At 37.8% G+C, this 26,417-nt stretch overlaps 1 protein-coding gene across 1 annotated transcript in view; it reads right to left on the bottom strand.

Annotated features, from left to right (window-relative positions):
• Abca12 (ATP binding cassette subfamily A member 12) overlaps positions 1–26,417 on the bottom strand; it is a 168,087-nt gene that overhangs the window by 102,391 nt on the left and 39,279 nt on the right. The window contains exons 3-4 of the mRNA XM_048344174.1: positions 11,766–11,919; positions 1,723–1,811 (exon numbers count right to left, since the gene is read on the bottom strand). Coding sequence (XP_048200131.1) covers positions 1,723–1,811; positions 11,766–11,919 — 243 coding nt within the window. The remainder of the gene's footprint in view (positions 1–1,722; positions 1,812–11,765; positions 11,920–26,417) is intronic.

The following is a 26,417-nucleotide window of genomic DNA, read 5'->3' as shown; positions in this document are numbered from 1 at the left end:
CTGTTCTCACCCCCTCCTCCCCCCAGTTAATATCATTTGTTTTCACTCCCATTTGTGTCATTAGACTTCATCACCAAGATTATTGCCCAATAAACTGGATCATTTCTGTGTAGGCCAAGAGAATTTGAGGTATCTCCTCCACCAGCTATATGCATAGCTCCATCATATGCAACATCTGTTCAAAGGATCTGCCAATGCACATCTGGTGATAATGGCCTTTCTTTTTTAATTATCCAATTGGGATGCTGAAATCTGCTTAGGATCATAAATTCTCCCTTCCCCAAAGTGTTTTCTGAATGATATTTCAGATCAAATAAATGGATGAAGCAATTAGTTCATACTACCATATATTCTAATTAAGCGATTCCCCAAGTGACCTCATCTACTACTGTTGATAATGTGGAAGAGCTTTCTGAGTTTGAAGCAGTAGTTAGAAGTGTACATTCAGAACTACACTGTGGCTGTCAACTAAACTATTACATTTCTTCTTATCAATTTTATACACAAGTATTTGTCATCCTCATAATAAAGAATTGTGGTACACAAAGATAAGAGTACCCAACCTTCAGTAAGACCTAGGCTATATTTTAAGGCTTACAGTGTGGAATGTATACCCACTGATCCTTGTAGACCATGACAATACATTTGTGACATGATAGATCAGGAGGGGGGTGGGGTAGAAGCATAACCTGTAGCTATCAAGAAAAACAATGCTTACTAAACTGTAAGACTATGACTGTAGTTCTACTACTGTGCGGTAACCTACTCAGCCACAAATCATTCATAACAAAGTATTCACTTCTCAAAACTGTTCCCTACTGGGCTCTTACTATATTAAATCAGAATTTGTTGAAATGTGGTTTATCAACTTGTATTAAAATATTACTATATCCTAGCATCTTAAGTATTCCACAACATTTTTAAAGATGATACCCCCCCCAAGAGTACCAACCACCTTCCAACATAGAAAGATATGTTATTCAGTAGTCTATTTTCAATCCTGACAATGCTGCAAGGTATGATAGCAGACTCCTAATAAACATTTTTCATATCGATATAAATTGTCCTGTTGAGAGTTTGAGGTTCTTCTCCAGTTGCATCTGTGTCACTTGGATGTAAGGCTTGGAAACTTGTGTTTGGGGGGAGAAACCTAAGATGTTTTGTGCACCAAAGTTGGATGGCTACTAGCCTAGATGTGAATCTAAATACAGAACCACACTGAAGATTGAAATTGAGAACTAGGTGGGAGAAAGAAGTGTATAACTCAGAAAGTACTAGCTGGGAAGTCAATCTAAGAACCATAACTCTGTGTGACTACAGACACAGCACTTTGTTTGGCCTTGTATTATTCACCGATAAAATAGAAAATTTGGCTTACTTTTAAAGAGATTTTCAATAAATTTTATTACTGTGTTTTCTGACCATCCCAGCATCATGTAATTGTAGACAATTAAAAAAATCCTGAGTCAATTCTGTGATAGAGTGCAATTTTGAATTCTTTTGCTCCTATAGAGTATTTTAGTAAGAATTCAATTTCTAGTTACCCTGCAGAGCTTTGCATAATTAGATCACCAGTCAGGCAACTCTGAGGAATCTTTAGGCCTCTTAGGGCTATCTAAAGTGTTGCATCTTTATTTGAAAGTCTAAAGTAGAAACCTTTGAAAGATTAGACATCACCGGCTGTTCTCAAACCTGTTCTAAACCTTATAAAAGAGAGCTTACCCAGCGATGCGTGTCTTCTTTCAGGAACTGGGGTGCTCTGGTGTGATAAATTGCTGTCCTCCGGTTTGGATGACTTTTTCTGAATTTTACTGGAGAAGCAAAAGGCAAGAACTCTATAACTTCACCCACATTAATTTCAGTTAGCTAAAGTAATGTATTAGGTGGCAGAATCCACAGCTCTCTGAGGACTTGCAAATTTTTCATCTACGCTGTAGGATATTGAAGGAATTATTCACCATAAGCCAATAGGTATATAGAAAGTCTCCTACCTGGTAAATTTTTATTCAGAAATTATGGCCTCATTTGTTTTATTTTTTAATCTTATAGAAAATAAATTACTTGAAAAGTAGTCCTAAAGTTGCTTTTTATTATTTCTCTTCAAAATGGTGATGGATCCTCAATGAGATGAGAATTAAGAGTGTCATAAGAGACTGAAGCCAAGGTGTCATTTCTTGTCAATCATTAAAGGGAAACAAGTTTCTCACTTAAAATGGTACATGGCATTCTGATGATTTTCACAGTTAAATAGTACTTGTAAGGTAGACTCAAGGAAGATGGAAAAGAGCCAACATATCTTGAGCTCATCTAGATGTCCTGGGAACTGAGATTAGTGACATCTTAGGTGGCGTGGCACCAAGTAGAAAGGAAGAATATTAAAACAGATGGTCAATTCACCATGTGTGTAAAGCCTCTTGATAACAAGATGCCCTTAGCAATATAATCACAATAGATTTGGGGAGAAAGTATTTACTATATGACTTCCCACAATATATTATTCATCTATATTTTAAAATCATGTTAAAAAAACTTCTATATTACTATATTATTACTTCCATATACTATACTATTCTATAATATATTACTTCACACAATGTACTAACCACCTCTATTGCCATCATATTTAAGGAATAATTTCTTATCAAGTTGATTATTATTAAAATGGAGAAAATTATATTTTCTTGAAAATTGGATGCACCAAAAGGCAAGTGAATAAAATCAATGTGTGTAACTTCACAAATTCAGTCAGTATGAATATCTGAATGTGGATAATTACTAGAATTCCAGAAAGTTGGTGGATTGTGTGCCTCTGTTTATAAAAACCTTAATTAAGATATACAAAGATGACAGGAAGTTCTACTTACCACTGTGGTTCAATGCAGCTTCTGCTTTAGAAATGAGATCTTTGTGATTTGTAATTGGAAAAAAAATATGTTTACTGGGTTTTTTCCCCTTCATGTGTTCTTTTTGTATTAAAAAATGATAGGAAGAAGTAATATTCATTTCCATTCCCTAGTGTTTTTCCAATATTCTCCTTAAAATGTACTGGTTGCTCTGAAAGTCCTGCATTCTTAATGTACTTTTGAATTATTCATGACCATGACTGTATTCCCCTAAATCTTTTTACATTCCTTATGCTGACTCTTTGGATGGGAAAACCATTCAGATAAAAATAAGAACTGACCTGAACCTTCTCCCTTCTCTGTAAAGGAAGTTTGAGAAAGTTTGAGAGACTCAGGCTTACTTTTTTTTCTCCTTGACACTTTTCCCCCAGTTCAGGTAGTGATAGAGTAAGGAAGGCAACTGAATGTCAATACATTTTGAAACTAAAGTGAAAAGGCAAACAAACCCTGCCTTCATAAAAATTTCACTTTCTGGGGGACAGTAAAAGAAAACAAAGGGAGAATGACAAAGATCAAAATATCAATGAAGGAACAGGAGAAGAAAGACTGAATAATAAATGGGAATGGGGAAGGAAAAAGTAAGACAGGAAGAAGAGACCATTGAAAACAAGACAAAACAAAAGTGTGCTATTGGTTGGTGAGGAAAAGGCTGCATGTGCACCTCTGAAGACACTCTTCCCCCTTCTCACCTTCACCCATCAGCCTCTTCTAATGGATATTTATTAAACATCTCAATAGGACAGGCGCTGGCTTAGCAGTGAAACCTGTGATCAAGACAAGGAGCCATAGAGGATCCCTTGTAGGTGGACCTCATAGTGACAAGCAGTCCACATCCTTTTAGTGGAAATGAAGGCTGAGATATCATCTGTGCTTTGCTTTTCCTTTTTCCTAAAAACATCCCCAATTTTCTTATGCATTTAGAAGTTGTGATGCAATAGTAGGCCTCCACTCCTATTGGGTATAAAAACTTTTGTTTTAAATAAAATAAAACCCACCAGTAAATAGATAACAGAGAGCATATGTATAAAGAGTTGTGAATTAACACTCTAAAGTGAAATACCAATGAATTCCCACAGACTAAGATCATTAATTCTATTGTCTGTCCTTTTAGAGTTACTAAAAGAAGCCAAAATGGAAGCTAGTCCTATTGAGTTTATGATGGCATTCTCTGACGTTTCTAATGAATGTGATCATGCCGACAAAGCACTGTATGTATACTCAGAATGATGAGTGAGGAACAAGCCATCTTTCTGTTATTTAACCCAAGTACACATTTGTGTACTTCCATAGGTAACTACTCTCACAAGTTCTCTGTTCTAAGCTGTGACATCTTTAGAGTGGACACTTTCTAATGAAATCTTTTCTCACCATCCAGCACAGTACTAAACTATACGATCTGATATCTGGCCAAAGGAAAGACATGGTGGGCTAAAGATCTTGGGAGTTCGAAAATGCCTTCTAGAGGTTCAGCTCAATTTCCTCCTACCCAATCTCAGCCATTCTCTTCTTCATGAGCACATTGCAGTGTTGTTCTGCATGTAGCATGACATGTATAAACCAAGGTTCTGTGTGGGTCCTGTCTTGACTGGAAATCAGCATTTTGCCAAAGTCCTTACTAAAGATGATAGTTTACAGATACCAAGTGATACCTCCCGTAATTTTGCAGACTTGGAATGTGCAAATATCAACCACATCTTCACTTTATAGGTTTATTGAATTTCATTGCATTTTTATGAAAGCACTTTTCTAGTTGTAGTAACAATCTTCTCCTTTTTATCCTGAAAGATTCTTGAGTCTACAGTGCCATGTCCTGACAGATGGTCAGAGGTTGAGCACTTGACAATCACTGAGTACTTGATAATAAGCAATGTCACTTAGAGCAACACATAGCTGAAGAAGCATCTTTCTTAAAATATCCTTAACCAGACATGGAAAATATCCTTGGAAAAGAGAATGCCCAGGGTTGACATGGCAGACACAGACATATACTCTTCCACTCTACCTGCATAATTCAGTCACCAACTCACCAACACTTGTTCAATGGGAAAATCAAATGAGAAAGCCAGAGACTGACTATAAAACATTAAGGGTAATACCTAAATGAGGATATGAACACTGGACGATTAGAACACATGACAATGGTCCCTAAATCAGACATAACACTGTATTTTCTGTAGAGTAAAATTCTTAGAATGATAGTCTTCATTCAAGCCTCTGTCTAACCTTAGTATTTTCCCTTCACCCTTTTACTGAACCAAAGGTTCTGCTCTGAGGATAATTTTGCTTATTTCCATCAGGAGATATTTGATGAGCTCTTGAAACATATTTGGTTTTAGAAGTACAGGAGGGGACCACTGGCATCTAGCAGATGCAAGCCAGGAATGCTGGCAGACAATCTATAACCCGCATAACAAGAGAGTACCAGTAGTGTTAATTTTGAAAACCCCTGCACTAAAATGAAATGTCTACGTATAATTATTCAATGATAACACATCCTATTCTTTCATTCCAATAAGCAGTTCAGAAGACTTAGAAATCCTAATTAAGGGTTCCAAATAGTTCTGAGATGGCAAATCAAATCTGACTCATACTACATGTGGCAGGGAAGTACATTAAGTCAAATAAATGCTCCCTGATTTGACCTGTAGGCCCATCTGATTCCAGAATATTCAACCCTGTAAGTGAGCCAAAACAAACTTTATTCATCATATTCCCAAGTTGTGAGTAGTATCAGGTAACCAAGTTTTTATTAAGGTATTTTATTAGCATACATGTGTTATACAAGAAGTTTTCATTGTGAATTTACATTCAAGAATACAACATATTAGATCAATCTCACCCAATTTACCACTCTCCCTCATCTTCTTGGCCCCTTAGAATGGGTTCAAATGTTTCAATGTTCTGTTTTCAAATATGCCATTTCAAAGTGCATCAAACATATTCATCCTCATTTACATTCTCAATTCATCTTCCCCAACTTAGAGCCTGGTATCTGTCACTGAACAGAGCCCCTTATATTGTCCTGATTGGTGTGTGTGTGTGTGTGTGTGTGTGTGTGTGTGTGTGTGTGTGTGTGTATGTTATAGTAAGTATACTTCTCTATATATTATATTATAATAAGAATAATCCCTCTATTGCTCTCTGTTTCTCCATTCCATCTCCCCTTATTGTTTAATAGCTTCCAATGAGATTTCTTTTGCAATCTTCATATATGTACATGGTGTACTTTGCTATTATTCTCTCTCCAGCATTCTTTTCCCTCTTGTTTCTCTCCCTCATCTTCCCAGTCTCACAGTTTAAAAAATCATTATATTTATAGTAAAATCATTATATATAATAAAATTAAATATATATGTGTGTATGTAACATTTTCATGTGTGTCTGTAAGTATGTGTATCTTTCAGGTTTAGATTCCACAGCTTTTTTTGGAGTGAGCTGAATGCACAGTAAGGTGGAGTTTGCTAAGGACCCCTCTTCTAAAATGGTGGAGACATAAGTTCTGCCTCAGTGGCAATCATGGAACTCCATTGGGGGAGGGGAGGAATACAATAAGGGAAGCATTTTATATTTCAGAATTTTACTATGCTCCAAGGAAAGCTAAACCCAAAATAGATGTGACTTCTCAGATGTCTACTAACACTGACATCTGGGAGATGTCACATTTATATGTGTTATGGTAATGATAGAATATGTGCCCTTATTCTGGGCATCAGTATTTCCTGTGAGGGGGAAAGACTACCTGTATTGATGTATCTGTGTGCAGTGTGGCAAATTTCTATAAAAAGAGCTCCTATGAGGAAAGAAACATACGGCAAATCCTGGAAAGAAAATTCTGACATTTGCTTTTTGTCGCTATGGTTTAGTTAAATTTACACATTTTTCCCTCTTTTCCTTGGCATTATAATTATATGTAGTTGCATCTGGAAAGAAGAAGTAAAGAAAATGGAAAGAAGGGAATGTTCTGGGCCACCTCTGTTCTCAGCCCCACATGACATTCAGCATTGACTTTTAACTACACACTGGGACTGAGGGCAGGGCTCGGGTCAGGAAGGCACGCCTGGTGATCGGATGCAGTCATCTCTCTGCCTATTCCCAAGCAGAAGTCATCAGCAGAACAACTTTAATTGTTCTAATTATCTCCTTGCATTTCATCTTGACCTTCCATCTCCAAGGGTCATCGTGATTCAGACATAAACCCTGCTTTCTCATTTTCAAAACCTATCTCTCTTCTAAGAAATCCTAGTTACAATCAAAATTTATAAATAGCTTATCCTTCTACATTCTTATGAAGCATTTTGCATTTGTAATATGTAACTAGATTAAGTACATTTCTACAAACTTTTAAAGGCACTGTATGGGTAGGTAGGGAGATGTTTTGAGAGTAGATGTATATCAGAAGCATGTGGGGCCTGGAGAAGGAGGTAGCCTGACTGTGACAGATGACATTCTACCAGCCATGAAACAGGCAGCTTCAAGCTGGCAACACTGCAAGAAAATCTGTCATTTCTTTAGGACAGAAGCAAAGCTCCCTGCCAATTTCTCTATGCTAACTGTGTAGATGCCTCTTTCCATTTTTCCTCTATCACTAAGTCCTGGGATTCTTCGTTATGGCATAACATAGATACATCTTTGCCTAATCTGGTAGTCACATCATATCTGTTCTTAATGACCATACTCCTATTAATTTTTTTTCCTTTTCTCGTTTCTCCTCTGCCTCCTCTTTCTCCTTTACCTGTTTCTCCTTTTTCTTCTGCTGTGCTGAACATGCACTGATCTACGTGTTCATCTCCTGACAATATCCTCAAAGACCTCTGGGAGACCTTTCCCAACATCTCTTCTCCCAGTCCTACTTCTGCTCCAATATTACACATGATGGTAAGATCCACACTACTCAGGCACAGACAATGCCTTAAGGAGCCTGTGTAATGATCCACCATTTGTGTCCAATGTTTTGAGTACAATGGGAACTCAACAAATACTCATTTCACCTACCATTTTATGCAGTGATTTAATTCTCTCTCCTCTCTGTCTCTCTCTCTATCTCTCTGTCTCTCTCTGTCTCTCTGTTTCTCTCTCTCTCTCTCTCTCTCTCTCTCTCTCTCTCTCTCTCTCTCTCTCCCATTAGACTGTGAATTTCCATAGGGTATGGAATGTGCCTTCCTCATTTCAGTAGAACAGCTTACCAAGCAATAGTCTCCATGTATGCACATTGTACATGTTTGATGTATTCTTGCTAAATGATTGGATAATTTGGCCTGCATGGAAGTTAAAACAGTCTCCCAAGTGGTTCTTGGATTAAATGAATTTCAACCTTTCTCTTTTTTGCACTAATGCTAGTCTCATTTAAAACAAGACAAGCTTACATTCAAATGAAGTGACTGCACATCCACTTGGTTTGTATTTCCAATATTAGCTGTATGTCCATTTCTAAAGTAACCTATAACTTTTCAATATTAATAAAATACCTTCGGCACTTTAAAATGATTCATGAACAAAATTGGATGAACTTTTTTTTTTTTTTTTTTGGCCAGTCCTGGGGCTTGGACTCAGGGCCTGAGCACTGTCCCTGGCTTCTTATTTTGCTCAAGGCTAGCACTCTGCCACTTGAGCCACAGCGCCCCCTCTGGCCATTTTCTGTATATGTGGTGCTGGGGAATCGAACCCAGGGCCTCATGTATATGAGGCAGGCACTCTTGCCACTAGGCCATATCCCCAGCCCCTGGATGAACTTTTATTTATAGTTCTATGGTAGGAATCCAGTGACAGAAGAGGTATGAATTTGGTAACTGTGGGTCATGAATAATTGCCAGCTGGTATAGGAAACAAATCCACAAAGGCAGTCCTCCTACCCCAGGGACCTGCAGGCAGGCAGAATCACTCCTCTAGATAATGACCCTGTGAGCTCCAGTGGATGATCTGTGTTATTTGCCAACTGTGTGAGCAATGGCACAGCCAGAGGCTCCCACTGTCTGATATATTCTGAGAAGCCTTACCAGGGAAGGAAGATGAGGCAAAGTTTTGTGATGTCAGGCCACCGATTGAGCAGAAGAGCAAGAAAACTAGAAAAGTTATTTTTTTTTCAGGCAGCTAGTTAAAGTTGATTCTGAGTTCCATGTTGGATTTTTTTAAGTCCCTTATCCTGAAAGTAATGCCTAGTGAAGTATGAATTTAATAACAGAAGGTTGGTAGCAAAAACAAACTCACATCAAAACACTTGGCACCTGGCCAGCAAGTAGTAACTGCTGGATGAGCATTTCTTTCAGAAAAGCATCCTATTAAAGGAAACATGGAGGGCTCTTTTGATGAGACCAAAGGTGGTTTTTTGTTTCCTCACTGGCAAAACAGAAAAGGAAGACTGTTTTCTTTCTCAGTAAGGCTTAGTTGAATCTTCCTTCACCAAAGGGAAGCAAGTCAGTGGCATCGTTTGCCCAGTAATCACGTGCCAGTTTCTTTGCACAGTTACATAAAACATAAAACTTAAGAGCATGATGGGGGATATCATTAATGTGATTTTAGTATTGTACATAATTTTCTAACTCAAGCTCCAATTACTTAGTAAGTTCAGAAAAATATTGAGGTGAGCACGCTACCACTAGGCCATATTCCCAGCCAGAAAAATATTGAATATACAGCAATATGCACCCTGAGCTAGACAAATTGAGAAAAGCATGCATGGCTATCTATCACCTTGCTTTATTCACTATATATCATTTTATAGAAAAAATACACCATTCAGGTGAATATATTTACATATTTCTCAGAAATGTTAACTATTACCTTCTAGTGAAGTCTTTTATGGCAGAGGGGCAACAGTAGAAGGAAGATATAAAGAAGAAAGTGTAACTTAATCCAACTTGTAAATTAATCCTTTATCTCTTTGAATGCTTGGTTCACAAAATGTCCATTTCAGGTAAACATCCCTCATGAAGTTTTCCTTGTTGCCACTGCTGAAAGCTCTCTTGCTTTCTTGCTCACTCTCTGTCTCTCTCTGTCTATGTGTGTGTGTGTGTGTGTGTGTCTCTCTCTCTGCCTGTCTCTCTCTGCAGCAAGGAGGGAGAATGTATTACTTAGGTATCGTCTAGACCTTCCTTTACACTAGCTATTATTGATTTAATACTTTTCTTCTCCTCCTAGAGCACTGGCATAAACCATGTCTAATCTGGCACTCATGTAAGGACACTTAGATCAACAGGTCTGGATCACCAGGCAATGCTTTTTCTTCCCTTTCTCTCACCTTTGCAGACTGTGGACAGAGGCTCTGATGGTAGCTTTGGTCTCCTTACAGAAACATACAGTAGTACTTACTGCATGTAAGCAAATGCTAACATCTAGTAATGATATGTCATGTCATGGCTTGCTTAAAACTTCCTAATAGTTTCTCAAAATGCAAATCCTTTCCTTTTTCTTAATGATTGATTCTGTAGGCTCTACCTCCTATATTCCTTTTCAACAAAGCCCAGGCACTTTCATCAACGCTCATTGTGTTCCAGTCATAGTAGCTGACTTTCTGCTCTAAATGTTTAGGGTTTGCCCATCTTCATTCTCTACCTGTGACATTCTTTTCCAGATATTCACTGCGAGTTTCTACTCATCCTTGTTGGTCAGAGACCTTCCCTTGCCACTCTATTAAATCCCTATCTTTCAACTTCTACTTCTTAACCTACTTTATTTTCTCACTAGTATGCTTATGATCATGCTATTATGCTAATTATTCGATTATTCATTTTCCTGCTTCCTACCTTGCATTAGAATGCAAGTAATAGAAGAGGAGAAACTTTATGTTTTTCACTTTTAGATCACAGTATGTGGGATGGTGCCTGGTACTTACAAGTATCAGAGTCTTTATTTCTTGAGTAAGTTAATAAATGAATAAATGAACATCAGAGTTGTTCTCAGTACCAAATCTAATTAACTTATCAACACAACTAAACCTGTGTGATTAGCAACCCAACAATTATGTATCCCAAGATGTTTCCTAAAACAAGTCTTCACATGTTTATATTTTATGCTAAACAGGTTGTAGGTGATCCCTTAAAATATCACCCATACTATTTGGTCATCCTAAATGACATTATAGCAGAGGTTGTGCCATAGGCCAAGGAATTTAATATTCAGATGTGGAAACTGAATGTTTCTGGTTATACATGACCACAATTTTTTTGAGAGATGCTTTAAAATAAAACTCTGTAACAGAGTTATCTCACAGTTGTCTCAAAATTACAATATTCTTCTCAGTTCTATGGACACATTGGCTCCTGGGAGTGACTTTACATTTAAAATTCCAGGAAGAAATACTGGGGTTGTAAATGATCAGGTTTCAAATGATCTGAATTCTCTATCTTCATTCTTCAGCTGCTTCTCACACCATAAAACAGAACACACATTAACCCTAGTAAATGGTTATTGGCTAATTATCCATATTTTCAATTTTATTACCTTGAATTTTGAGACCCTTCAATTTTCCTGTTTTCTCTGGATTATTTTTACTGTACTAGAAGGGGGAAATAGAGTCATATAAACACCTCAGTCTTCCTTGCAATGGTAGCTCTGATATTGACATCATCCTTGGAGCTGAGTCTAGAGGTAATGGGTCACCAACATTGTGAGGTGGTACAAAGGAAGTACCTTGGTCACTTGTTTTAAAAAGCAAAAATTGACAAATTCAAACAAAGGATTATCTCACATAATCTTTGTGATTGCAACTTGTACTCACCTTGTTCCTCCCTATTTATACCATCACACTTGTAGACATAGAGATTGAAGTTGTAACTATTTACAGGATAGTTATAGTGGGTGGTGGTCATAAGGAAAGTACACTTTATCTCTCAGAAAAACCCAGTACACTTAAGAAGTGTCTCCTACCTGTCTTTAAATAGTGCCTCATCAACCCCTTTCCTTCGAAGCAGATCCAGTGGCCTGTAAGGCGTGTCTTTGCATTTGGAGTCTGTGTCACAGAGCAGGGTTTGCAAGAATGGGAAGAATCCAGTACTAGGAAGGTTTCGAGGTGCAAGGTAACCTGAAATTAAAATAATAATAATAAATTACATCATTATTAAATGCTTGGCTAGGGAGAGGAAGAAATGTAGCAATAACTCCATTTGGTGAAATTAACTTTTGGAAAAGGCAAACTAACCCACTTCTCCAACTAACATTGACCGTGGGGTAGGAGTGGGCCCAAAGAGTGTTTGCTTCAACTTGATTCTTAGAGATTTGCTAGAAGGAACTAAAACAGGACTCTTGACCCATGAATTCTTTTTTCTAGAGGCTTATTAATATTTACAGAAAGTTTCAAGAATTTTCAAGAATAACCTCAACTCATAGTAATGATAAGCTATGATTGTCAAAAGCAGGTGGAAGAAGGGGACACGAGTGGGTGATACAGTGGTGGTAGGTGTATTGTAGAACTACATTATGAACGTGCATGAAAGTAGCACAGTGAAACCCACCAAATAATTGCTCAAAAGAAGGAAGAAGACAAGAGAGTAGATAAGGAAGAGGAATATAGGTGGGCTGAATTTGATCAATGCACCTTACATGTGAGCTGTAAATATCACAATGCAGCCCCTTTGCAAAATTAATTTATGATAATAAAAACTGTTTAAAAATCATTTGCTAGAGTATTTGAAAAACAAACCATTGTGGATCCCTATGACAAAACACAATGCAGCCATTAAAAATGTCAATGTATATGGAAAAACACATTACTCAAAGAAACAAACTAAGGCAGGTGCCGGTGACTCACGCCTGTAATCCTAGCTACTCAGGAAGCTGAGATCTGAGGATCAAAGTTCAAAATCAGCCTGAGCAGAAAAATCCCCGTGACTCTTACCTCCAACAAACTACTCAGAAAAAGCTGGAAGTGGTGCTGTGGCTCAAGTGGTAGAGTGCTAGCCTTGAACACAAAGAGGAACAGGGACAGAGCCCAGGCCCTAAGTTCAAGCCTCAAGATGGGCAAAAAAAAAAAAAGACTAAACTAGAAAAATAGTTTATTTTCAAACGAGAGGAATAGTCCTAAGTTGCTGGGTGTGGAATTTTGAACCTGTGATTTTAGAATTTAGAAAGGCTTCTTAGGTGGATCCCAAGTCCAAGACCAGCCTCCTTACAACACAAACTTTTATATCAAAAACCAACCAACAAAGAGCAGCCCAACCTTTGAAAATATATATAAGCACATGTGTACTAAAATCCTGAGAGGTAATACATTTTAATGATGTGATTACCTGGATAGTTTTGAATATATATTAACTTTTTTTCAGAATGTACTTGTCTGCTTTTGTAACCAAATAGAGTGTAAATCCAGACATTTCTTCAGATACTAGGAAATGATGTGGACTTGCTTCTCCAATTTTTTAGCTAAGTATAGAAAACCTTTTAGTCTTTTTAAGAGTTAACATTTGGAGGTTAGAAATGTAGCTTAGTGGTAGAGTGCTTGCCTAGCATGCATGAATCCCCGGGTTTGATTCCTCAGAACCACATAAACAGAAAAAGCTGGAAGTGGTGTTGTGGCTAAAGTGGTAGAAGGCTAGCCTTGAGCCAAAAGAAGCTCAGGGACAGTGCTCAGGCCCCGAGCGCAAGCCTCAGGACTAGGAAAAAAAAAACAACAGAGTTAATGTTTTGACTATATATCCAACATTTTCCCCCTAACATACTAACAGTAGTAAGTATGTAGATTTCCCCAAAATTAATCATAGGAAACAAGAACAACAATGGTAAGGGTTTGGTCATCTTTAACACTTCCTTTATACAATTGATTATAACAAGCTGTAAAGTAGGAAGTTTTTCAGGATAAGATTTGATAGTAAAACATTAGGTTCCTCTCTTTAGGAAAATATGGAGGGCTGGGGATATGGCCTAGTGGCAAGAGTGCTTGCCTCGTATACATGAAGCCCTAGGTTCAATTCCCCAGCACCACATATGTAGAAAACGGCCAGAAGTGGCACTGTGGCTCAAGTGGCAGAGTGCTAGCTTTGAGCAAAAAGAAGCCAAGGACAGTGCTCAGGCCCTGAGTTCAACGCACAGGACTGGCAAAATATATATATAGAGAGAGAGACAATGAAATTTAGTTTTTTATTTTCAATTTTTTATCCTTAAGTTAAACAAAGGGGTTTTAATTCAATGTATCAGTTTTATAAATACAATTTATCTTGATCACTGTCATACCTTTTATCATTCTCCCTCATCTCTCCCAAATCTACCTATCCTCTCAATTTACTGAGTTCCATTTGAATGTATACACAAATAACTTTCAAAAAGACAGGTTGGGAAACGGAAGGATATTTCTATCTGAAGACTAATAAGCAAAACTTGGATTTCCCCATGAACCCATCAATACAAGTCTGCTTTGCAATTTAGAGAAAAATAAGAAAGGTTCTAAGTAATGCTAAATGCAACAGGGCTCTGCACTAAGACTAATCAATATATAGGAAAAATAACAAACAGAAAATTGACCTAAAACTTAAATAGAGGCTTGTGTAAAGAAAGATTAACCAGAAATAAAAGGAGAGGAGGCCATAGAAAAATTGATCAGAAGGAAAGAGAGCAAAAAGAGAGGTTGTAGAAAAGGCTATATTGTCAGCCTTGAAGATGGGAGGGGTGGAGATTGAACAGCCAAAAGCCAAGGAATGCGGGCAACCTGTAGAAGATAGAATGAAAGGACAAGAAAACAGATTCTCTGTCCTATAGGCTAAAGATATACCAACCCTCCTCCTGTTTAATCTTGATCCCAGTAAGATTAAATTCCAGAACTATAAAGTAATAAGAGCCTGCCATTAGAATGTAGTAATTAGAAGTCATAGGAAAATAATATAGAAATTAATACCTGTACAAATTCAAGTTTTAAAAAACTCCAGAGGGTTAGGAGAGAACTTAAACCCCCAAAATTATTCAGTAGGACCTTCTTTCTAAGCAGCCCTTATTTTTGACACCAGAAAAACTTACGTCTCTCCTTACACTAAACCCAAATAGAATGGCAGTGAGCCAAAAATAATCCCCATCAATAGCTTCCTTGTAGTGCAGCTCCCTGAACAAATGAGAGAGGAGCAGTCAAATTGCCTGCTAGCTTTTTACACCATCCCTCCATAGCAAGCTTCTGCCACAGTGAACCACACACAGCAAGAACCTTTAAGGCTGTGAAGGAAGTGGAAGTTCTCCTTCAGTCGCAATCTACCCTCTTATACAGATCCCAGCTGTAGTCACTCAGCCAGGAGATGAGTGTGCAAATGGACTTGTCCCTTCTCCCACAGTGGACCCTATGAATGGGAAGTAGGTAGAAGGCAACAGGATGAGAGGACCAGATGGCCTCCTTGGCCTTTGTCACTTGTCTGTGTGATGATGTGGCTGAGATGTGGCTCTAAACGCAGTGCGGAAAGCAACGGGAGCTGAAGGAAATCAATACTGTGACATGAAGAGAGGGAGGGAAAGGAACAAGATGTAATGGTAAGAAGAGCTAGGGAAAGGGGTTGGTTAGTCTTCTGTTTTTGTCTTTCCTGCAAATTGTCAATCATCTGAGAGGAATCTGATGGAATTTAAACCCACAACATTCTTTCATGTGCTATTTATAGAAGATAAACTGACTTTAAAATTACTATTTTTTAATTATCTTTAAGTAGTCATGCAAAGGGAGTTCAATTCACCATGTCAAATTGTAAGGACACTGCCTCTTGAAAACCTTTTTTAGAAGAAATTTAATCACGGATTTTCTTTAAAAGTGAATTCCCAGGGTGTTGAAAGTACAAATGTGGATGCTTTGAATAAGTTTTTGATAACTGGTATGTAACTTATAATAATGGGATTGTGCAGATGAGGAATCTGTTCAAACATGCTCTGAGTTTGGTTCCCATAGTACCTTGCAGAGTGTGCAATCTGCATGGTTTGCTTCAGCAGTTCCTTCTAGCCAAAGACCGTGAACTCATCAAGGTGAGGAGGCTTGCTGCAGCCATAACACCAATTTCGAATCCTGCATACTATGCTAGACCAGCAAAGTGCATTTACATCATCCATCCTTCTCTGACACTCATAATTCACTTCCTAATCTTCATCAACTTTTTACAAACTCTGGAAATCTTCTAGAACTATGAACTACACAAAATTAAGCTTACTGTGGCTTTCTTGGGAAGAGAAATGGATTTTTGCATCTTCCACGCATGTTACGCGTAAAGGATGTAATCCACCAAAGCAATGGAAGAGTCAAGCTATCACATATTTTAGATCTGCTAATTTTCACATGCATTTGTTCTATGCTGAAGGTACTTTATCTTCTCAAATGCAAAGATGAAAGTAAATGAGAAACTTTTCTTCCAAGCATAGAGAATGCAAAGCAAAGGCTAGTCAGTGGATAAACATGTTTCTAGTGAGAGCACAGATTTACAGAAACAAACCGATGAACACCATAAACTGTGAAACACAGCACAAACGATAAAACATAGATCTCAAGGTTAAAGTACAAAATCTTTAGCATCTCTTACCTATAACAGCATTACACAAATCACCAGGAGAAAAAGCTGCTGAAAGACCTAGCAAGTTCATGGAGGGCAATTTCAAAAGAATCCAAAATAGCTGGAAAGTAGGGTTAAGTGGATAGCAAACAAACTTCCAAGAGTCCACTGCTGTTTGTGTTGTTATTGTTTGTAAGAAATTATTTTTAAAAACACTAAGCTTTAAACAAAATCAAATTTATTTTTATTAATAACAGAATGAAACAAGATTATAATAAAATTTAGTTATATAAAGATGTATGTATATATTTATTACAGTAAGCAATTGTGAAATCAACCAATACACCTATGTTTACGGAAAAAGAAAATCAAGTTTAATTTTCCTTTCCCTTACAACACAAAAATCCTATTCAGAGCATTAATAGTATTACATAATATGAAAAAAATAGTTCCCAGAGTATGGTCTCTGGATCAACAACAGCATCAGAATCACATCTAAACGTTTTTTCTTTTTTAAATCAAGGACTAGGGCCATAACTCTGAAAACACAGGAGGCCTTGGTTCACTGGGAGCAAGGAGAAGGGAAAGTTTTGTTTGCTCCTTTCAGTTCCTGACTAGTAGGTCCTTAATCAGGAAGTCTAAGAGTGTGATCCAGTCTGTGCTTTAACAGCCACGATAGTATTTTTGATGTACATTAAAAGTTAGAGACCCACCTTATTAGCCCACAAACCTCATGAAAGTCAGATACCATTTTAAGCTTATATACTATATTGTCTCCACCACAATTGCTTAACTTCAAAATTGTAGCTACAATCAGTGGACCTCACTGTGTTCTGATAAAACATTATTTCTAAAAGCAGACAGTTGGCTGGATTCAGCCCCTAGGTTGAGGTTTCCTGTCTCTAGGAAGATTATCTTTCCTACCATCCTCCCCTTCTCCTTTTCTCCTTTTCCTTTTCTCCTTCAAGATTCTTTTTCTTCTCTTCCTTCATTTCACCTAACCCACTTTATAATGCTTTATATTTCTTTTTCACTTAATTTCTTTTCTTTCCATTCATAACTGCCACATTTTACTCCGTTTTAAAATTCTTTTCTTTCTTCCTCCTTCCCCTCTCTTTTCTTCCTCCTCATCCTCTCTCAACTCATAGTAAGAATGCATGGTCAAGAATGCAGTTTTCTCCCAACATCTTCTCTTACTTTGTCATCTTTTTTTCTAACTTAAGTAGTTTGTTGTTGCTGTTGTTTTTTACTGGCTTCCATAATAAATTTGGTAGCAGGTTGCACATGGGCACATAGGCTAGCAAAGTACTATTTCCATTTAGTACATTATTAAAGAAAGAAATGTCAGCATCTTTTCAGTAATGAAGCGCCTACTATTTGACATCATTAGTCTCAGGAAGTGTTCTGTAAGCTGCCTTGCTGACATTTGAAGATATTATAGCAATAGAAGAACTGGAGAATTTCTGCTGGGTTTCTTTGATCTTTTTTTGTTGTTGTTCTCAAAACAAGTTAGACCCAATTTAGGTGGTACTTTGGTGTTTCCAGGTGAAAGGAATTTGGTTTTAAACCTCAAGAAAGAAATGAGTGAAAAGTTTTGGAAAGAAAATTCTAACAAAAAGTATATGAAGTTACACATTGGGGGCATCATATTTGTCTCAACCTTTTGGACATAGAGTCAGTCACCTTGGGAGAAGAAGACTGGGTCTGAAGAACAAATGCTGTCATCTCGTTAACACCACAGGTATTTAACACCATGATAAGAGTAAATGAGACAAGGAAAGCCAAAAACATCAACTGCATGGTCTCTCCTCCATTCTAGTTCCTCCGAAAAAGGGCTCCAGCAGCTATGATGTCCATAGTCACCGTAGCCTTAAAACTGGCATGACTTTAAGTCTTCAAATAGATACCCTAAGTAAAACTAAGGTAACCAAATAAGCTATTTGCAACATAAAATTCCTACAGAGTTCGCAGCACAACACTCAGCACATTGTAAATAACTATTTAACATTAGTCCACAAACACATGAATAAACCCCTGGGGGTTCTCAAGAAAACTGTACAATTTAGGATCATATCATAACATGCTTATTTATGCTGGCATGTGTAGAACAAGGATTAAATTTTGTTCCAGTGGTATAGTAAATTCAGTGAGTATTGTTCAGTTCAATAGATGATACTATGCTATATTCATAAGTCAAATCAATTCATGTGCCTCAAATGGTTAATAAAACCAGTAATATGTATTGTTAGTGTCAGTGGGTGCTGTTTTTTTTCTGAAAACCTAACTAATACAGATTAACACCTACAATATAAACTACTGCATTCATAATCCATAAAATGGGGACCATTTGGCTAGGAATATGGCCTAGGGGTAGAGTGCTTGCCTCATATAGGTGAAGGCCTGGGTTCAATTCCTCAGCACCACATTTATAGAAAAAGCCAGAAGCCACCCTGTGGCTCAAGTGGTAGAGTGCTAGCCTTGAGCAAAAAGAAGCCAGGGACAGTGCTCAGGCCCTGAGTTCAAGCCCCGGGACTGGAAAAAACAAAAACAAAATGGGGGCCATTTAGCATCTAGCCAGTATTTATTGATCAACTATTTTGTGCCAAACACTAAGTGCCACATCAAACAAAGTTCTTTCTACTTAAGATAGAAAATTTCTATCTTCACACTTAAAAATATATAGCTGTGTATTAGGAGAGAAGAAGGAGAAGGTGAGAAAAGAAAGAAAACATCTGATTCTTAAGCTTATCACACTTGCATTAAATAAAGTACACGCAGAGGTCATTATTTTTCTGAATTGCCAGAAATAGTACAAAGGAGAAAAGCATATATTTGAGAACAAATAGCAAAATAACATTGGTTTTAAAATCTTCATGATTTGGGGAGGAAATTAGCCTACTTCATTTCACATAGACCCCCATCACAAAACTCTATACAGTACACAGAGCAGGTGTTTCAAGCCACTTGGTCAAGGTCATATCAATTATAAAATATGAGAGATGCTTCTATCACAGCATGATATATGAAAATGATCAGCTAAGTTTCAGTATACTTCCCATACACTGTTTTAGAATTGGGAAAACAGGAATTCTTGTGGCTTTGCTGTTGAATCTCTGAATCACAGGGGCAAATTAATGCCACGAAATCTCTATTTCCACATCTGCCAAATTAAGGATAATGGCCCTTGCCACCTCCCAGAAGAACACAGGGAAGATTAATGAGATAAAGCTTGTGTAAGGCTCAATGAACACTGAAGACAACAGGCCCCACAGAACCGTGAGTTGCCATTGCTCACCAGGCTGCTATTGCATCATTTGCCTTATTTACTTAACTCAGTGGCTGAGGGTTTTCTACTCAACCTGGCCTCCCATCTCTGTGCTCTGAGCCAAGGAATGGCTAGAAGTATTGCATGCTGTTTCTCTCTGCCCATTAATTCATAATAGATACCTGTATCAACGAGTAGAGTGTTTCAATTACTGCATGTTCAGAGGGTGTGGTGCCATGACACATCCTCCCCAGGCAAGTCTTGCTTCATAGGATAGATGCTTTTCCAAGTTCAGAATCATTGGCAAAGACACAGACTGCAGCTGGCAGTGAGAGCTAGGGCCAGATGCCCAGTCTTTAAGACAGGGAGCAAAGAAGTCCTACGTGTCAAAGATTGGCATCAGCTTGTGTTCAGTAGCCACAGAACGAGAGCGAGCCATGGGTCATTTGGGCTGGTGTCCTACCATGCTGGACTCTTGCCATATTCCTCTCATCCCTCAAAGTTGCTGCCAACTCACAGCCAGACAGATTTTTAAGAAGGTGTAAAAAGTGTCTCCGTGGAGATACTTTGGAAACTCCAGCTATGAAATCTCAGGCAAAATAAAGCAGGAAAGGATTCCTGCTTCTTTGGATCTTTGGCTTATTCTTATTGTCAGTTGTTAAGGAAAGAGAATATTTTTTTTTCTTAAGAAGGCATTCTGAAGCTAGGAACATGCTGTTCTTTTGCCTGTTGCCTCTGACCATCAACGGCACACTTGAACTGACAGTACTCCTCCGGTTCATGCTAATGTCACCTTACCGAATGTCCAGAACAGAATGGGTCTCACTGTGATCTGAATGTCACGGAGACCCAGCTGGACAGTGAGTGCCAAAGGCTGTGGCCTGATCTGTTTAAATTTTAAACAACATGTCTTGTTCAATCCTAGAAGAATCAACTGGAACACATACATGGCAGGTAATAAACTCCCATGCAGACTGAATTGGTGAAGGTCAATAATAAGAATCTTACCTATGCTATTTCAAAGATTTCTACTTGGCAAACACGGCCAGGTCCATGCCTTTTCTTGGGCCCACAGGTTCTCTGGGTCTTGTTAGCTGGACTCAGTAACTAACATTTTCTTTGCATTTTGGAGAATTATGTTCTCATAACAAATATGTTACAATTTTATTTTATCTTTTAAATCGCCTTGCTTTGGCCATGTACAAAGAGCATCTTAGCAACGATTTTCTCTTCCACTTGTCCATTAAAATGTTAAAAGAAAGTTGAATCCTAGATTGCTGTTTCATTGTGGGCATTGTCTTCCTAAGACCTGGTCAACTTATTCACTCCGGGACGTCTGATTAGGAAGATTCCCTATGGCCTATGGGCCGGGCTAAATTTCCTGGGCGTACATACACTGGGCATGACTGTGCTGATGGGTAATGCCAGAAACACCCTGGTACTGGGGAGTCCACTGTGCTTAGCCCTGGGGTGAACCCAACTGTGCTTCAGCCCCTCCCTCGAGCCTCAGATGCCTCAACTGGAGAGTTGCTCTTTAGTGTATGAGGGTCAGTGCCTGAGGGGTTTCTTCCTCCAGTGCCATGGCGTGGATTTGTTCTACTCCCATAAGGAAGTGCTGTGGACATGAATCTGTATCACAGACTGCCTAGGCATCTAGGTAGTTAACTCACAAAGCCTGCACTGAGAGAACGAATGGAGGATTTAATTCCTCTCCTGTTTTCTCTGATCTCCAGTGTGATGTTGGGTTTAGAGGAGGAGAAAGTAGGGAAGCATCAGGGATTTTCGTAAACCAGACTCTGGGGCCAAATGAGTTTAGAAAACTAAATTCTATCTCCCATTCTGGGAAAGCCAGACTGATTTGCATATTAAATATGCTGAGAAGTTTTGCAGCGAAACAATTCTGAATAACTTTACTTAATTCCTTAATTCCATATATATGGAATATCTCCTAGGAATGACTATGTCATAGGGCATACAAAGGGCCTTTCTGGTCAAGTTCACTTACTCCAGCGGAAAAGGTACCTACAACTGGGAAGTTTTTTCTCCCCCTAGGAAGAAATTTCTTACATACAAAAATACCTTTGTTTTGTTTCTTGACCTATTAAAACATGCTTGTAAACTGCCACCTTCCTCATGTGGCTTAAATATGGTAATTCAGTAAGCATCTTTGTGTGGGTCCCTCAGCAAGAACTTTTAAGCTATGGCATAGAGAAGGGACTCTCATTCCAGAGGATTTGAGGAGGCTTATAAAAGTACATACTCTATAATTGGGGAAAAATGAAAGAATGGGGAAATCAAAATGATAATCAACAAGGAAGAGAAAAGTAAAGTCAGCCCCATGATCCAGGGGATAGGTATGAGTGTGTTACTAGAGACTGGTCACAATCATGGATATGGATGTCCTAAGCAACCTAAGGATCTGCAGAAATGTGAATATGTGCCTAATCTACAATGTTCATAAAATGAAAAATAAATGTTATGGGAAGAGGAATGGATTTTCCTATACAGGAAGAAATCACACACACACACACACACACACACACACACACACACACACGACATGTTAGCCTAGAAGTGACCCTAGGTTAAGTTATACATTGTTGCCAGGAACTACATTTAGGAAGAATCTTCTGGAATGACTCTAGCAAGTGAAGTTCAAGAAGGAAGCAAGAGTTTCAAAACATCCTTCTAATCCTGGCATTGCAAATGATTTATTATGCAGCAATGACCATCTCTCCATCTTGAATCAATTTCCTCTCCAATGCAAGGTAGGAGAAATCTTGACCAACCATTTATCACATACTTCCAAGTAAAGGAATCCCCTGCAGAAGATTAGCATGCTTCAGTATTAAGTAATTAGAATGAAAATTATGTTTGCAGATAACAATGTGATTTCATTAACCCATTAAAAATAATGCTGTGGAGAAAAGAATTTCAGTAATTACTCCTATAGAGGTATGTTACTAACAATGACTTCTGCATTCAGAAACATGAATCATTTACTATCACAGAGACTTTTGTGAGGGTAAGAATCAAAGGCAAGGGCTGAGATGTAGCTCAGTGGCAAAGCACTTGCCTAGCAAGTGCAACGTCCTGGGTTCCATCCCCAGTACCAAAAAAAGAAAAGCCAAAAAAGAAAAAAAGAATCAAAGGCAATAGAAAACCTTAACGGGATCATTGTACTAGTGGGGTCAGGGGACAGGGTCTCATTGGCGAGAAGCTATACAACTTTTCAGATCAACAGATAGCATGTTCCCTGGGAAAGCTTAAACTCTGGTTTGGGATCCTATCACTTCTCCACAGCCTGTAATATTTAGGTCTTTGGTATTCATATTTTGTCTATTTACAAATGATACATGTGACAACCTGCCAGTGCAATGTGTGTCACAACCTTTTCTTTCAAGCAGCACTGTTGACAGGTAGCAACCTCATCTTCTTGTCAGACTTGGCTCCTCTCCTCCACCAAAGCTTCCCTTACCAAGACCTCTGCCAAGCTGAAAGAGACAACTTACGTGACCCATGGCTTGCTTTGTAACCCTCAATGTACCCCTGCCCTTCTTTCTCCCTCTACGCAGATCATCAAAGTCACTGTCTCATTAAAGGAGAAAATAACAGAGCAAAAGTCCTTTGTGGTATTTTCCTAAATTATATAGCTCAAAATGTATCAACTTTAAAATCAGCATAGAAATAATTCACTGTTAATAATTATTTTGTTCCCCCCACCTCCGGGTAATAAACTGTGTTTCTTTTTTCCTGAAAAGGAAATGCTTCAGGAAAAAAAAACGCAAAGAAAGCCAAGAAATCAGGTTTACAGTTATTAGATAGGGGAAAAATTTAAATATAACAACATTAAGTTGTTCTACAGCAACATAAACTCTCATCCCATGAGTAAAGTAAATTGGTAACATTAACATTGCATTTAAATGTTAAATGTGCCTAATTCTAAGTATGTACCCTGGGGGTGGGGGTAGGGGAATCTTTGCCCAAGAAGACACATAAAGATTATCTATCACAGTACTGTTGGTAACAAATTGAAAAGAATCTAAATATTTACCCACAACCTCAGATAGATCATGATAAATATATGCGTTTGGTACAAACAGTCAAATTGAGCAAATTCAAGCTACGTAAATTAATGGAGATAAGTCAACAAAGCACTATGCTGACCAAAATATATGTTCAGCCTAAAATGTATAAGGCAAAAGAATAAGATGCCATTTGTATGAACTTTAGAAGCCTGAAAAATAATACCAGATAATAAAGATAGGTGCATAAAGCATATTAATTATACAAAAGGGTTTTTATGTGCTAACTCTATACATGCAGAATGTTTGGCACTTGATAAAAAGTCATTGTACTTTCAGTTGGTGTCTAAAATAATGTGGTCTGTAGGCATAGCTATGGTTCACACGTAAGAAATGCTAGTTTGGGTTCAGATCCAAAGTATTTATAAAATGAGACGAGGTAGAAAGAGAAACTTCATAGTGATAAATGTAAAAGTCAAACACCTAGGAATTAACTTAACCAAAGAAGTGAAGGACTTCTTTGATGAAAACTTTAAAAACCTGGAAAAGGAAATTAAAACAGATTTAAGGAAGTGGGGGAAAAAAAAACTCCCATGCTCCTGGATTGGGAGGATCCTGAAAATGGCAAAACTGCAAAAAGCTATTTACAAAATCAATGAAATACCCATCAAAATCCTAACAACATTCTTTAATGAAATAGAAGAAGTAATCCAAAAATTCATATAGAAGACCCTGAATAGCAAAAACAATCCTTAGCAGGATGCTGGTGGAATATCAATACCAACTTTCAAACTCTATTATAAAGTCATAGCAATAAGAACAGCTTGGTATTGGCACAAGGGCAGGCCTGAGGACCAATAGAATAAAGCCGAAGACCCAGACATGATCCCACAGACTTATGGAAACCTAATCTTTAATAAGGGAGCTAAAATCGTCAGATGGAAGACAGACAGCCTCTTCAACAAATGGTGCTGATAAAATTTGCTATGCACATGGAGAAAACTGAAGTTAGATCCTTCTATAGCACCCTGCACCAGAATCAACTCCAAATGGATCAAAGACCTCAAGGTAAGACCAGATACCTTGAAAATATTACAGGAAGGGATTGGGGAAACACTAGGGCTCCTTGGCACAGGTTGAAACTTCCTAAAGATCCACAATCACTACAAATCAAAAAAATCCTGGATAAGTGGGATCACATTTTTTTCAGAGCTTCGGCATAGTAAGGGACATAGCCAGCAAGATAAATAGAAAGCCCTCAGACTGGGAGATGATCTTCACTAGCTATACAACAGATAAGGGTCTGATATAAAAAATATACCTAGAGCTCAAAAACTTAAATCTCCCAATAACTAATCCTCAAAGAAACAACTACCCCATTAATAACTGGGCTAAAAGAGACTTCTCTGGAGAGGAAATAAGAATGGCCAATAGACACATGAAGAAATGTTCAACATGTATGGCCATAAAAGAAATGCAAATCAAAACTAAATTTATATTCCACCTCACCCCAGTTGGAATGGACATTATCAAGAAACAAATTATAATAAATGCTGGCAGGGATGTGGCCAGAAGGGAATGCTACTACACTGTTGGTAGGAGTGTAAACTGGTTCAACTACTCTGGAAAACAGTATGGAAGTTCCTCAAATAAACATAGAGCTCCCCTATGGCCCAGCAATCCCACTCCCGGGCATTTACCCAAATGATCACAAACAAATCCACATTAAAACTACCAGTACAACTATGTTCATTTCAGCATTATTTACCATGGCTAAGATAGGGAACCAACCCAGATGTCCTTCAGTAGATGAATGGATCAAGAAAATATGATATATAGTCTATTCTTCCATCAGAAAGAATGATATCACCCCCTTTGTAAAGAAATGGAAAGATGTGGAAAAAAATCATGTTAAGTGAAATAAGCCAGACACAAAGAAACATAGGTTCCATGGTTTCCCTCATTTGTAATCTAGTATATGTCTAGGATAGTCCTAGCAGAAGATCACAATAGCTTAATAGCTATGCACATTTGACCAAATAAAATGATGCTAATCAAAATGAACTCCAAGATATGGAAACAAGACAGATTGTTTTTTGTTTTTGTTTTTTAATGTACTATGTGTGAAGTTATTTATTTTTTTTCTTTCTCTTTTTCTTTTGGTGTAACACCTGTTGTCACTGTTTTTATTTTTTTTTTATTTTGCTACCCTGTGTTTTGTATATGTGTTTATCTGATTTATGGAAGGGAAAAGGAGTAACAAAATGGTGAGACAAAGGATAAAGGGTGAAGTAACTCAACAGTGATATTCACAAGACTATGTTAGAAATGAATTTTACATCTAGGGAGAAAAGAGTCTGGGGGAAGCTACTAGAGCTGATCCAAAACTTTGGCAAAGTTGCAGGATATAAAATAAACCTTCAAAAATCAACGGCCTTTTTCTATGCTAACAACCCGAAGACCGAGGCTGAAATCAGGAAAGCAACTCCTTTTGCAATAGCCCCCAAAAACATAAAATACCTAGGAATAACCTTAACCAAAGAAGTGAAAGACCTCTTTGATGAGAACTTTAAAAGCTTGAAAAATGAAATTAAGTCAGAACTAAGAAAATGGAAAAACCTCCCATGCTCCTGGATTGGGAGGATTAATATAATCAAAATGGCAATATTGCCAAAGGCTATCTACAAATTCAATGCAATACCCATTAATATCCCAACACCATTCTTTAATGAAATAGAGGAAGCAATCCAGAAATTCATATGGAACAATAAAAGACCTAGAATAGCAAAAA

The sequence above is a fragment of the Perognathus longimembris genome, chromosome 4, assembly GCF_023159225.1.
Source record: "Perognathus longimembris pacificus isolate PPM17 chromosome 4, ASM2315922v1, whole genome shotgun sequence".
Taxonomy (NCBI): Eukaryota; Metazoa; Chordata; class Mammalia; order Rodentia; family Heteromyidae; genus Perognathus; species Perognathus longimembris.
Note: the sequence above shows the minus strand (reverse complement) of the source record. Positions and strands in the feature narration are given on the sequence as shown.